General features: G+C 53.5%; 1 protein-coding gene across 2 annotated transcripts in view; it reads left to right on the top strand.

Moving 5' to 3' along the window:
• SORL1 (sortilin related receptor 1) overlaps positions 1 to 13,997 on the top strand; it is a 44,800-nt gene that overhangs the window by 5,702 nt on the left and 25,101 nt on the right. For both annotated transcript variants that reach the window (XM_027713652.2, XM_027713653.2), the window contains exons 2-14: positions 3,140 to 3,256; positions 3,535 to 3,660; positions 3,817 to 3,978; positions 5,114 to 5,181; positions 5,488 to 5,668; positions 7,503 to 7,604; positions 8,414 to 8,583; positions 8,718 to 8,910; positions 9,878 to 9,995; positions 10,499 to 10,572; positions 12,190 to 12,278; positions 12,391 to 12,569; positions 13,342 to 13,528. In XM_027713652.2, the coding sequence (XP_027569453.2) occupies positions 3,167 to 3,256; positions 3,535 to 3,660; positions 3,817 to 3,978; positions 5,114 to 5,181; positions 5,488 to 5,668; positions 7,503 to 7,604; positions 8,414 to 8,583; positions 8,718 to 8,910; positions 9,878 to 9,995; positions 10,499 to 10,572; positions 12,190 to 12,278; positions 12,391 to 12,569; positions 13,342 to 13,528 (1,739 nt within the window). In that variant the 5' untranslated portion in view covers positions 3,140 to 3,166. The remainder of the gene's footprint in view (positions 1 to 3,139; positions 3,257 to 3,534; positions 3,661 to 3,816; positions 3,979 to 5,113; positions 5,182 to 5,487; positions 5,669 to 7,502; positions 7,605 to 8,413; positions 8,584 to 8,717; positions 8,911 to 9,877; positions 9,996 to 10,498; positions 10,573 to 12,189; positions 12,279 to 12,390; positions 12,570 to 13,341; positions 13,529 to 13,997) is intronic.

Below are 13,997 nucleotides of genomic sequence, written 5' to 3'. Positions count from 1 at the left end.
TCCGCAGCTAAAATCCTGCCCCAGCCTCTCCATCTGGGCACGAGCAACAGAGGGGGATGTGACAGGAAGGGAAGCTGGCATTTGGGCATTTCAGGTGCGAAAGAGTGTGGATCAGGGCACTTCCCCCAGCCCCAGATGCTTGAGGAGCTCAGCACTGCACACTACACACCTACCAACAGTCAGCCCCTCTCTGGGCTCAGCAAGGCAACACTTCCATCTCAGCATCCAGACAACATTCCATCTGCCAGCACTCCAGCTCCAGCTGCATCCCTGAAGCTCATACCTGCTCTGGGGCAGCAGCTCCAGGGGCTGTCTTCTCATCCCATTTCTGCAGGGCATTCGTTTGTAGGAAGATACTGTTAACAAAAAATAAATACATAAGCGTGAGCAAAGCTAGCAGCATTAACTACTTTAACTAGAGCTACAAGCAGCCTCTGCTATGTCTTGGCTCCAGTTTTCCCCTCCTGGACTTCATTTGGCACCTTACGTATTAGGAGGACAAATTAGAATTTCATGCATATTTCATATACACTTAATCACTTGGCAAAGACCAAAACACTTCCCCATTAAGTGGAATTTATGCTAAACGCTGTTTCCATTAGGCACCAGTCATTGCCTGTTCGTAGGTTAAACCAGTTCCCAAGGAAGGCTGGGACACTGTCAGGGGAGGCTGTGACAGTGGGCTCCTGCCAAAGGAGCAGGCAGGGCAGGGTTCCTCCAGTCAGGGCTAACAGAGCCTTATTGCAAAGCTGTTCCACAAAAAACACCCTCATCAGCAGGATATGAGGTGCTTTTCACCCAGGGCGCACAGGGCAGTGCTGCTGCCTCAACAGCAAAGACTCGGGGTCCCATTTGTTGCTCCTCTGAACCATTTGGGTCCCCACAAAGCTCTGAAGGGCCAGAGCAGGGCTGCCAAGCAGCAAACACAAATGTGTGACACTCCTAAACCTGAGACCCTGCTGCACCAGCCCTTCCAGGGGGACTTACAGCATCCTTGTGCTGGCTTCTCCTTCCTTACACCCTTTAGTAAGACATGCTCCAGCAGCCCTCAGCTCCTCCAAACCTTTCTGCTCAGTGCTGCTCTTCCTCCCTCCTACCAAGAACCAAACCCTGCCTGTGTCCAATTTGCCTTTATATAGGGACTCTGCCCTAATCAGGCTGCCTGAGTTCACATGGCTTCTCAGGAGTAACAAAACTCATCTGGCTCCCCTGAATCCAAACACATTGCCCCTGTTTTTTGGGTTTCACCGCACTTTCCAGGTCTCCCTACTCCAAGAAGGAGTCTCACTGTCTCCTTTAACTGCACTTTCCAGGTCTCCCTACTCGCTGTCTCCTTTAGCTCACAGGATGAACAGCTGTAGAGGTTTACTGTTGAGGTTAAAGCAAGGTGCAGATAGGAGTCTCCTTTGGTTTTCTTGCTTTTGAAACTCCTGGGGTCAGATTTCTTGCAGTAAAAAAAATAGAAAAGCGCTGTTAAAATTGACACGGAGGTTGTAACAAGCCCCTCTTGGCTGAGGGGATCTACGGGGCTAAGTTTTGGGGTTCCCAGCTGTGTCCGGGCTGAGGTCGGGCACAGCCGGGAACCCAAAAAAAGCCGCACCCGAAATAACTAATCGAGATGTAGGAGACTCAAACGGGGCTATCCTGCTTTCAAAGGAGGGGAGAGGGGTTGGGAGCACAGAACTGCCGTGGATTCCAGACCCGAGGCAGTCTGCCGGCTGTCTCGGTGGGCAGCAGCAGTTGCTCCTTCTCCGCCCTGTTTCCCTGCATCCTCAAACAGCGTCGCTGCTTTTTTTCCTTTTTTTTTTTTTTTTTTTTTTTTTTTTTTTTTTTTTGCAGGGCTGCTGCTGCTGCTGCCTCGCTTTGTAGCTGGTGCTGCCGCCTGACCTAAATCTCTGCCGTGTTTGCCCGGTGGGGGGGTCTCTGCCCGGGCAGGCGGGGTTGCAGCCGGGGGCACCCACCCCGGGAGCATCAACCCCGGGGGCTGCTGAGTGGTGGCTTTGATTTGATCCCCCCCCCCCCTCTTACGTGAGCCTATTGCATAAGAGGGATTTAGGGGCTCCTGCTTTGCCTTGCCCCCCTTTTTCTAGAATAAAGACCTTGTTTTTCCCAAGTGTTTCACTCGGGCGCTGGCGGAGGTTGAAGCAGCCCCTTACAACGCTCCTTGCTGATCGCGGGGTCAGCGGGACCCGCAGGGCATCAAGCCTAAGAAGGGCTTATCCCTGTATTTTTACAGCTTCCCAGGGCCCTGAGCTCAGGGGTTACCAGCCATCAGCTGAGCCGTGGTGTGTGCGAGGGCTCAGGCACGCACGTCCTCTGCTCCAGGGGCCGGGGCACCGAGCTACGGCCGCTGCTGAGCTGCTTTTCCAGCAAGGCTTGGCTGTCCCTGCCTGCTGGTGACAGTCCCTGTGGGTTTGCCCTGCACTTCCAGCTCCCACCGTGGTGATGCTGTCAGAGCTTCCCCATAGAAACCGGCCCTTTGGGACCGGAGCTGTCACAGCCCTGCCAGAAACAACACACACGGGAATAACGGGGTCACGCAGGGCTGTGTGTGTGCTGGAAACACAGGGTGGAATCACAGAGTATCCTGAGTTGGGAGGGACCCACAAAGATCAAGTCCAGCTCCTGGCCCTGCACAGACACCCCAACAATCTCCCCCTGTCCCTCAGAGCATTGCCCAAACTCTCCTGGAGCTCTGGCAGCCTTGGGGCTGTGCCCACTGCCCTGGGGAGCCTGGTCAGTGCCCAACCACCCTCTGGGGGAAGAAGCTTTTCCTGATATCCAGCCTAAACCTGCCCTGACACAGCTCCAGCCATTCCCTCGGGTCCTGTACCTGGTCACCAGAGAGAAGAGACTTTGTTTCCCTGTGGCACTTTTGCCTCGTCAGCCTGGATTTGAAAACACTTCTCAGCCCTTGGTTTTAGTTTTCATTCTCATCATTCCCCCAAATCCTGTTTCTCTGAGGAAGAATAAAGGGAAAACAAACCTTATTAGGCACATCCTGCCAACATGTCCAGGAGAGATGCTGCTTTGAATGAGTTTCCCCAAAGTCTGTGTGTTTTCCAAGCAGGTGTTTGCTCTCTGAGGGTCCCCGTGAACGAGGCTGTGGCTCAGGATGCCCTTTTCCTTGACATTGCAGGTCAGCCTCAATGATTCCCACAATCAGATGGTCGTCCACTGGGCGGGAGAGAAGAGCAACGTGATCGTGGCCTTGGCCAGAGACAGCCTGTCTTTGCTGGGTCCCAAAAACAGCGATGTGAGTAACACAACCTGGGGCACCTTCTGGGCCAGGCAGGGTGGTGGTGGCTTCTGAGCTTCAGCCTGACCTGCTGAAACAAAAGAAAGGCCCATGAGTTTGAGTTCAGAGGCACAAAATAAATAATTCCACATCTTCTATGTTGCCCCGTGGGTTCAAAGCACGCTCAGGCAATCTCTAAGGCTTCCCTGCCTTGTGGTTTGATGATTTTTTTACCACATCTGCCAGAAGGGAAACCAGAACTTTGCACTCCTCACTCTGGGGCTTCTCCATTGCAGGTTTACGTGTCTTATGACTACGGGAAGAGCTTTAAGAAGATTTCGGAGAGGTTCAGCTTCGAGGGGGGGAACAGCAGCGAGGTGGCCATCGCCCAGTTCTACCACAGCCCGGCCGACAACAAGAGGGTGAGGGGGATGTGGCACCTGGGACAGCCAAATCCTTCTTCTCCACACTTTGCCCTCCCAAAGGCTCCCCTGGGGTGTGTACCTTTGTGGCTGCTGGTGTGATCCCTGCTCTGACCTCCTGCTTTCCCTCTTCCTTGTCTGCTCCTCCACTCCCAGTATATCTTCGTGGACGCCTTCGCCCCGTACCTCTGGATCACCACCGACTTCTGCAACACAGTTCAGGGCTTCTCCATTCCCTTCAGAGCAGCTGATCTCCTCCTGCACAGCAGGAACCCCAACCTCCTCCTGGGCTTCGACAGGTCTCATCCTAAAAAACAGGTGAGCACTTCTGCTGGGGTGGGAAACCGGCATCCTGCCTCTGCCCTGCTGTGACATTGCCCTGGCCTGTCACGTCCCCCACAGCTGAGAGTCACCCTGCCTTGTGCCAGGGCCATGTGGCTTCATGCTTTGACTGTTCAGGGTGTCTGATCTTAGATTGCTGCATGCAAAGCTGTCCCAGATTGGCCAGGACACCCCCTTCCCTGCAGTCTATCTGGTTCCTGAGCTCTGGAGCAGTGAGGATAAAGTACCTGCAGGGTGGTTGCCTTATTTCCCATCCCTTTTCCTTCAATGATGCTGCTCTTTCATCCACATTGCTCCTGACTGTGTTATCATCCCACTTCTCATGGTCATAACTCTCCCCAGAGCTCTGGCAGCCGAGGCAGGATGACCTCTGCAGTGTTTCATGTGGGCATGTGGTTTGGCTTTGGACCTGGCACAACAAACTGCTTCCTGAATACAAACACGTCTGTTTTCCCTGGAGCTATTGGCTAAAGACTGTAAATAGTTACAGCACCCTCAGGTAGACACAGGCAGCATAAGGAAAACCTGGAGGTGAAAGAACCAGGGTAAAACACACACAGTCTGTGCTGTTTCCAGTCTGGTCGTAGCAGGGTGCGTGCTGGGATGCCTTCCAGGCATCCAGGGATGTCAGAGCTGGGCAGAAGGAAAAGGAAAATATCCTATCACTCCTCTTGACCTTGACATTCCTGATGCTTGCAGATTTGAAGCAGCAGCATGTCGCTCAGCTTGGGGGTTTCTCACCTCTGAGGGGGGTGTGAGCTCTGCCCAGATATTTCCCCTTGCCATCGCAATCCACAAGGACATTATAGCAAGTTAATTTTATTTCTGAGTTACTGTAAAACCAGGTGGGGTCAAGAGACAGTGGGAAATCCTTCTGGACAGGCTAAAGGACAGTTTTTTTCTCTTTGGGTTATTCTGCTGCTGCTAAAAAGGTTGCTGCTGCTCCAGGAGCTGCCACAGAAAGAGAAGTCATGAGAGTAGTGATGGATGGATGCAGGTCTGCCCTGCCTGAGATTGGGTCTCTTAAAAGGTTGGGTCTGTTTGTGTCCCAATCCCACTGGCATCTTTGTCATTGCAGATGACATTTCAAATCCCACCTTTGTCATTGCAGCTCTGGAAATCAGATGATTTCGGCCAGACCTGGATAATGATTCAGGAACACGTCAAGTCCTTTTCATGGTACGTATCCCATCTGTGTACACCCAGCTCCTGTCTCCTCTCATTCCTCACCTCTTGCCTCATTTGCTGCCCTGTGCAAACCAAGGAACCAGGCACCAAGGTGTGCTCCAGCCCTGCCCCCTGCTCCCCTCACCCAGCAGGGACCCTGCACTGTGGGGATGTGGCACTGCGGGGTGACAAGGGACAGCCACCCACGCAGACACCCAGGGGTGCTGCACATTACCCTCTGGAAAGGGGACACCCACTGCCTTCTGCATCGCTCTGTGAGCACAGAGGTGCCACCACCACCTCGCTTGTCCTCCCCAGGGGGGTTGAGCCCTACGACAAGCCCAACACGGTGTACATCGAGCGGCACGAGCCCTCGGGGGCTTCCACCGTCATCCGCAGCACCGACTTCTTCCAGAGCCGGGAAAACAAGGAGATAATCCTGGAAGACGTGGAAGACTTCCAGCTCAGGGACAAATACATGTTTGCAACCAAGTCTGTGGTGAGTGTGACGTGAGGAATTCACTGCTGAGGGGAAGGGTTGGTGATTTGGTACAGAACTACTGTGGCCACAGCGGGGCAAGAGCGTCTGCCAGGGGGTGATGCTGCTCATGCTGCACCTCACAGCTTTCAGACCTCATGTTTGGCTTGTCACAGAGGTGTCACCAGGCTGCCTGCAGCTGCCTTCCCCCCCCAGGCTCGCACTGCCATGGACAAAGCAGTGCCTGCCCGTGGCACTCGAAGCAATGGGGTTTCCATGCTCCTGCCTCCTGGCAGGCTGGGCAGAAGTAGGTCAGCCTGCAAAGTGCTGGGACCCGGGGAAAAACCACAGGATGCCTGGAAAGGATGTTCAGGGTGGGGGTGGCAGGGGAAGGGGGGGATGTGGCTCAGCAGCTCCGTGGTTGGGAGGCCGCTTGTCAGAGAAGATTACCATCAAACGTGGACTGGGTCCAAGTAGCCTAATGTGCTGCAGCCTGGAAAGAAAGCTGGATTTCCAGTTTGCTTTCCTAAGAAAAGAGGATGTGGGTGAGTTTTTACAGTTCTTGACCAGTTTCAGACAAACCTGAAAGGAAAGCAAGAAGGTGTTTGTGCTTTCTCTGAGGGCAGCTCCTTTCTAGATGATCGGAAACACGAGGCCAGAGGGATAAAGTCCTGATCCTTCTAGAATTCAAGGAGCAGTTTTCTAGCGTTGCTTTCCACCCCTGAGTGTTTAAAGAAGGAACCTTTTCCCTTTAGGGGTGACTGCTTGCAGAACCACACCGAGTTTCCTAGGCAGTGTCACCTCCAGCCACCTGAGCGGGCACAGTGGTGCCCAGCACTGGCAGGGGACGTGTTTGCAGAGCAATTTCAGTTTCTCAGGAGTCTCTCTTGCAGGTAGTACAGCCTGTAACTCCCAGGGCCTGGCCCCCTGGCGCTGTGCCCGGTCTGTGGTTTGCAGGAGATTTTATCTGGGCTTGTTGGTGGTGTTGGGTGAAACATTGGAGGTGGTTTGTGTCTCTGCAGAGAAGCCTTTGGGCTCGCAGGCAGCACAAGGCGAGTTTGAACTCAATTTAGGGGTTCTTTGGAGCTTTTTCTGCTTCTGGAGCACTCATAGGTCACAGGGGGAAGCACGACCTGCTCTCCCCTGCAGCTCTAATGACTGGTGTTACACTAAACATCAGTAAAATCACCCAAGGCAAGACTGGTTGGGAACACTGAGGCAGAGGGAGGCTGGCTGCAACCCCCTGAGTTGGAAATTACAGTCTCAGGTCTGAAATCAGGCACTTGCCTCAAACCTGGGCTGCAGCAGCAGCAGCCCTGGGGAAAGGACAGGCTGGGTGGCAGAGGCTCCCAGGGCTCTGACTTCTGCTCCTTTCCGTGGGAGGCACGGTTGCTTAGTGATACAGAGCCTTGGAGAAACCAGGCCGCTTATTTTTGGAGCCTAAATCTGGGTTTAGGTTCTTACCACTGCCATCCTGTATGAAATGGGTTGCCCCCCAGCTTTTTGCTCTTTTGGCTTCGTGCTGGTGCCTTTCATTTTGTGCAAATCTTTTTTTTAAAAAAAAAAAAGAAGGAAAGGACAGGCTGCTCTGCAGAAAAAGGAGGAATTAAAACCAGCCTCCTCACCCCCACCTGACTGAGCAGAAAGGGCAGTTTGCCTCCTTGCTGAGCACTGGCTGTGGCAGTTTAAACCCCGAGCGGGGAGCGCTGCTCCCATCGTCAGTCCCAGCGGCTGCCACGCTTCGCCCTTGTGCAGGGAGGGGGAAACACTGGGCACTGGGTTACTGCAGCCTCTGGAGATGAGGGGGATTTGGGGGATGAGAGGCACTCCTAACACATCCCTGTGCTCTGCACAGCGTTTGCTTGGCAGCTCAGAGCCGCCCTCAGTCCAGCTCTGGGTTTCCTTCAACCGCAAGCCGATGCGCGTGGCACAGTTCGTTACCAAGCATCCAATTAAGGTAAGTGGTGCTTTCTGAGCAGCCTCCTCTCTCCCTCCCGTGCCAAGGACACCCTCCAATATCAGCAGCAGTTTGCTGCCTCTCACCAGACACTGCAGGAGTGGGAAGGGACCTCATATAACCCTGCTGGGGGGTTTGGCTGAGGGAAAGCTCACGTTAGGGGGATCGTGTGGTTTACGTGGTGGTACTTGGACAGTCAGCCAGCTTCCTCCAGCACTGGGGGTGGAGGCTGGCATAGCAAAGCCCAGATACCCAGAGAGGGGCTGATCCCACTGCTCTGACTCTGCTTTTGGGGACCTTACCTCTTCCCATGGCGTGGGGTGCAAGGTCGCTGAGCACGCTCTGGCTCCACTGGCACAGCCTGTGGCATCCAATTCTCTGCAGGGGGAGGATGCCCAGGGGACAGACAGGCTTTGCAAAGGGTCTGTGATCCATGATCCAGATATGCTGAGGTGTCCCCAGGCTGGTGAGGATGAAGAAGGGCACGAGAAGCAAGTTCTTGGTGTTAGACAGAGCAGTTTGGCACCCCAGCCTCAGTGGGTCCAGGCAGACAGATCCATCACTGATGGGGCTTTGCTCCCAGTGCTGCTTCTGGGGGACTTTGCCAGTGGGTTGTGCAGGGCAGAGGACAGGAATCACTGTGGGAGAAACACAAAAGAGAAAAGCAAAGTGAAGATTTTCTACTTGTTGAGTGGAAAAAATACCAAAGGGTGGGGGGCAGAGTGCTTTCAGCTAGGTAAGAGGAAACTAAACCCTGCCTGTCTGCAGACACAAATGAAGCCTGCTCGCCTGTTATTTGTGTCCCAAAGGAATATTATGTTGCTGATGCCTCGGAGGACCAGGTGTTTGTGTGTGTCAGCCACGACAACAACCGGACCAACCTCTACATCTCGGAGGCAGAAGGCCTGAAGTTCTCCCTGTCTCTAGAAAACGTGCTCTACTACAGCCCAGGGGGAGCTGGGAGTGACACCTTGGTCAGGTAACGTGGGACACACCCGACCGTCTGCGGCGACCGAGAACGTTGGCCACGGGCTGTGCCATTTTCGGCTGTGTTCGACGGAAGAGCTGCAGCTCCCCAGACACACAGAGGCTGGTTTATGGTTTCCCCCCCAGGTACTTTGCCAACGAGCCCTTCGCAGACTTCCACCGCGTGGAGGGCGTGCGGGGCGTGTACATCGCCACGCTGCTCAACGGCTCCTTCAGCGAGGAGAACATGCGCTCCGTCATCACCTTCGACAAGGGCGGCACCTGGGAGCTGCTGCAGCCCCCGGCACAGACACACTACGGGGAGCACATCGACTGCCAGGTAGCACAGGGGTAGCAAATCCCCCTCCCCAAAAAGCGGGCAGGAGCGCCCTCGGCGCTCGGGGAGGTGGTTTGGTGGCGGTCGTGGTGGCGGCGCGGGGTTGGTGGTCGGGCGTGGTGATCTCAGAGGTGCTTTGCGACCTTCAAAAGAGGCTGAAAGATCAATCCCACCACAAAGTCCTTTCCAAGAGGAGGGTGCAGCACCTGGGATGGGGCAGCCCCGGGTGGATGGACAGAGTGGGGAATGAGAGGCTGGAAAGCAGTGCTGGGAAAGGGCCCTGGGGGTGCTGGTGGGTGGCCAGTTGGCCCTGAGTCAGCAGTGCCCTGGCAGCCAGGAGGGCCAACTCTGTCCTGGGGGCATCAGGGAGGGGATTGTCCTGCTCTCCTCTGCCCTGGGGCGGCCTCACCCCAATATTGGGGAAGTTTGGGGGGACACAGTGGAAGGAAGGTGTTGAACCACTGGAGAGTGTCCAAAGGAGGCAATGAGGGTGGGGAAGGGCCTTGATTTGAAGCTGAGTGAGGACACTGAGGGCACTTGGTGTGTCCAGCTGGAGAAGAGGAGACTGAGGAGAGATCTCATTGCAGTTCCAACTTCCTTGGGAGGGGCAGAGGAGAGGCAGGCCCTGAGCTCTGCTCTGGGGGGACCAGGGACAGGACCCAGAGAATGGCTGGAGCTGTGTCAGGGCAGGCTCAGGTTGGATCTCAGGCAAAGGTTCTTCCCCCAGAGGCTGGTTGGGCACTGACCAGGTTCCTCAGGGCAGTGGGCACAGCCCCAAGGCTGCCAGAGGTCCAGGAGGGTTTGGATGATGCTCTCAGGCACAGGGTGTGACTGTTGGGGATGGTTCTGTGCAGGACCAGGAATTGAATTTGGTGATCCTTGTGGGTCCCTGTGATTCTGTGACTGCATGGAACGAGGGCACAGGCAAGTGTGGGAAGGAGGTTAATGCTGCTGTGGTTTGCTTTCCCAGCTTTTCCAAGGCTGCTCTCTCCACCTGGCCCAGCGCCTGAGCCAGCTGCTGAATTTCCAGCTCCGTAGGATGCCCATTCTCTCCAAGGAGTCAGCACCAGGACTGATCATCGCCACCGGTACCTCTCCCCTTCCCTTGGCTCAGGGCTGGTTGTTGTCAGGACACAAGGAACTTGGCAGCATCTCATTTGTACAAGCAGGTTATAAAATGCAATTAAATTGTGCATTTTGCCATCCTTTCTCTGCTGCAGTCCCCATCCAGTAATTACAGCGTGAACATTTTACTGCAGCACAGTGACGTGAGAAACCTGCTCTGTTCTGATCCTCTTCCCTGATCCACGTGAAGGGTTCCTTGAAGATTCAGAAATTCCTGTTTGTCTCGCTCTTTTACTGAAGAACACACACATTTTTGTTTAATCGTGTTTACAGCCATGGGTTTTTTCCCCATCTGCTTTTAAAACGTGTAATAGTCTTTAAAATAATTTGCTTTGGAAGGGATTAATTTATAGTGTGAAAAATCAGCTCCTTAATCAGAGATAAAAATAGTTTTGGAGGTGTCTGGCTTCATTTTTAGCAATCGCTTTGCATTCCTCAAGAAGAATGATTTCTCCCATTTTCCTAGGCTCCATTGGCAAGAACATGGCAAGGAAAACCAATGTCTATGTCTCAAGCAGTGCTGGAGCAAGGTGGAGAGAGGTAAGGCTGCTCTTAGGCTCACCCAATTCAGCCAAAGTGGTGGTGGAGGAAGTAGAATGTTAGCAGCAATAAACTTAAACGACATTAAAGGTGACCTCCGTGTGAATCCAAGAGCTGGAAGGTGCTGAATGTTCTTTAAAACCAAGACAAAATGGTGTTCAGATGAAGGACCAGGCGTGGGTTGGTTGAAGGTGAACCTCTTGGTGTAGGTGGTGGATTTAAAAGCAGGAAAGCTCTCTCCTCTATTTCTCCCTTTCAGCTGGCAGGATTTGCCCTCAGCATGGGTCATCTGGCCTCTTTTAGATGGGGCTGCCAGCCAGGACTTTGTATGTGACAGTGTCTGGAGAGGCTCCGGCGCCTTCCAGAAAAACGGGATCTTGCCCTCGGTTTATGGGGAGTTTGATTCTGTTTACTGAGTGGATATTCTGGTTTGTGGCAGTATTTGTGGTCTGCCTGTGCACTCTGCAGCCAGTGTAATGTGGTATTTCAACATCTGCAAGCTATTTAATCCTGGGAATTAAGCAGCCTCCTTCTCCTCCTGCAAGTGCCATGTGGTCTGGGTGAGGTCTGGGACACACCAAAGGTCTGGCTGCTGCCAGAGTGACCGTGGTTCTCCAGAATCCTGTGGGGAGCAGCCGTGGGGACCCTTGCAGCTGGGTATCCAAAACCCAAGACTTTCAGGTGCCAGCCTCCCCTGGCTCAAAAGGATTGCCTTGAAGAACAATTCAAACATGCCGGGGAAGCGCTGACCCGCAGGGAGCAGCACCAAGCCCCTGATTGATCTGGGCCCTTTGTATCCTGAGCAAAGGTGCAGAATGACCCAGCACTGGAGTTCCTCAGCTGAGAAGCAGCAACACAGCTCCTTCCCCCCAGCTTTGGCAAGCAGGAGGCTGGAAGGCTCATTGCTCTCCACATCACTGGCGTGGTCCCACAGCACAGAGAAGAAAGAAACAATACATCCAGTGCCCTGTGTAAGAACGTCCCCAAGCGTGACAGCACGTCCTGTGAGCAGAGTCAGGCATGGACATGCTGCCTGTTTTCACCCAGAGCTGCACTGGATAGGAAACCAGTGCAGGAAAAAGGTGGTTTTGTGGTGGAGGTGAGCATGAAATACGAGTTCCTTTCCACGGGATGGATGTATGAATTGTCTCCAGGGCTTGTTTCTGCTTGCCATGGCCCTGCTTCTGTCTCAACATTCAGAGGACCTTCCACAGCCCGAGAACCAACACTTCTCTGCAGTTTGAGAGGTCTTGAGTCGCTGCCAAGTGCTGGGAAAGCCTCTCAGACATGACAAATGAGGGGGAGCAATGGACTCTGGTTTCATGTCATGGCACTTCTTCCATTGATTCTTTCCCTGCACCCAGTGCTGGAGGGGCAGAGTCCAGGGCTCAGTGCAGCTCTCACACTCAGCTCTTAGGGAAACTGGGCTGGCTGCTCTCATGTGCAGATGTTGTCCCATAAACACTTCAGTCTCTGGTGCCTCCAGACACTTGGTTTGGCCCAGGCTGAAACATCAGCTTAGGTCAGGAGGTGTTTTTCTGACAAAGCATGCTTTCCAGCCATTTTCCCTTAGCTCAGCACAGCTCTGATCACCCCTCAGCACTGTTTCTCTTCCAGGCACTGTCTGGACCCCACTACTACACGTGGGGTGACCACGGGGGGATCCTCGTGGCCATCGCGCAGGGCACCGAGACCGACCAGCTCAAGTGAGTGTCAGGGCACAGGGATTGCTCCTGGTGCTCAGGCTGGGGATGGGAGAGAGTGCCCTGCAGAAGGCAGGAAATGCCTCTGGCACCTCTCCCAACCTTCTTTCCACAGGTACAGCACGAACGAAGGGGAGACCTGGAAGGTGTTCACGTTCTCGGAGAAGCCGGTGTTTGTGTACGGGCTGCTCACCGAGCCGGGGGAGAAAAGCACCATATTCACCATCTTTGGCTCCTACAAAGAGAATGGCCACAGCTGGCTGATCCTGCAGATCAACACCACGGACGTGCTGGGTAAGGGGACAGGTGGCAGAGCCACAGAGGATGGCTGTGTCCGGAGGGGCCGTGGCACCGCCATCCGCGCTCGGGTGCTCTGTCCCTCGTGTCACTGCTGCTGAAGGCACTCATATTCCCTGTGCTCTCCCTGTATCCCTTCCCTCCTCACCGAGGAATTTGTTGAACAGGAAAAAGGGAAAAAAAAAAAAAAGAAAAATTCCTTCTGAAGGCTTGTGCCTATGAATGTTTTATAACCCATTTCAGCTTTGATTGCGAGGCAGCATTTTAATCAAAGCGCAGTTAAACCCAGCAGAGGAATTTACTCGACTAAAATTTATAACTGATTCCCCTGACGTTTTGTTGGGAACGGAATCTGTTTGGTAACCAGAATGACTCCATTTAAATGAGGCATCACAGATTCACTGTCACTGCCACAGAGCTGCTTGTTGCCTCCTGTCACCGCGTGCCGCTGCACGCTCCGAGCTGGAATGCTCTTGGGCTTTGCCTTTTCCTTTGGGACAGGGCTAGAGCCTTGCAGATTGGGGGAATTCTATCATTTTGTGACAGGGGAGGGCAGAGAGGGAAGGGAAGGGCAATACTGTGGTGTGGGGCTGGATGCCTGCCTTCCTGGGGGAGGAAAAATCCGGAGTGTTTTTCCAAGAGACTGCTTTAAAACAAGGTGTGGGGTTGAAGATGTGGCAGCTCCAGGATTCCCACACTTTTGGCTTATTTGCCTGGGGGGCTGCAGGGACTGCACCTTTCCATACCCCAACCTTGTTTCTTCTCTTAGGGGTCCCTTGCACAGAGAATGACTACAAGCTGTGGTCACCCTCTGATGAGCGAGGCAATGAATGTTTACTGGGGCATAAAACCGTTTTCAAGAGGAGGACTCCTCATGCCACCTGTTTCAATGGAGAGGATTTTGACAGGCCTGTCATGGTCTCCAACTGCTCCTGCACCAGGGAAGACTTTGAATGGTAAATACCAATTAATTTCATTTGGTCCGGGTTGTAAGTCTGAGATAAGTTATCTGTGACCAATCGCTCAGAGTGAACAAACATCCAATTTACGTGGCTCTGAGTGTCGCTGCTTCATTTTATAGCAAGGAGGAAACTGCAAGGACTGAAAACATCCTTTCATTAATGGTACGGTGTGAGACTTAATTAATGCCTTTACAGCCTATTGGGAGCCTCTGAAAGGTTCCCTGGAACAGGAAATTATTGTTACTCCCTCACCTTTCAAATGATGGTGGACAATTTTCCATCACATCCAGAGATCCTCCACCAAAAACCTTTGTGACCCTTCAGCCCCAGGGATGCAGCTGGCCCTGCTGTATCACTTTGCAATTTGCACATTCCTGACACTGGGTTAGGATTAGGAAAAATGCTCTGGCAATGTGGTGCAAAGGTTTGGGGTTAGAAAGTGAACTGCTTTTCAGGGACTGGG

The sequence above is a fragment of the Pipra filicauda genome, unplaced genomic scaffold (genome assembly GCF_003945595.2).
Source record: "Pipra filicauda isolate LSUMZ 115617 unplaced genomic scaffold, ASM394559v2 scaffold182_size1470994_pilon, whole genome shotgun sequence".
Taxonomy (NCBI): Eukaryota; Metazoa; Chordata; class Aves; order Passeriformes; family Pipridae; genus Pipra; species Pipra filicauda.
Note: the sequence above shows the minus strand (reverse complement) of the source record. Positions and strands in the feature narration are given on the sequence as shown.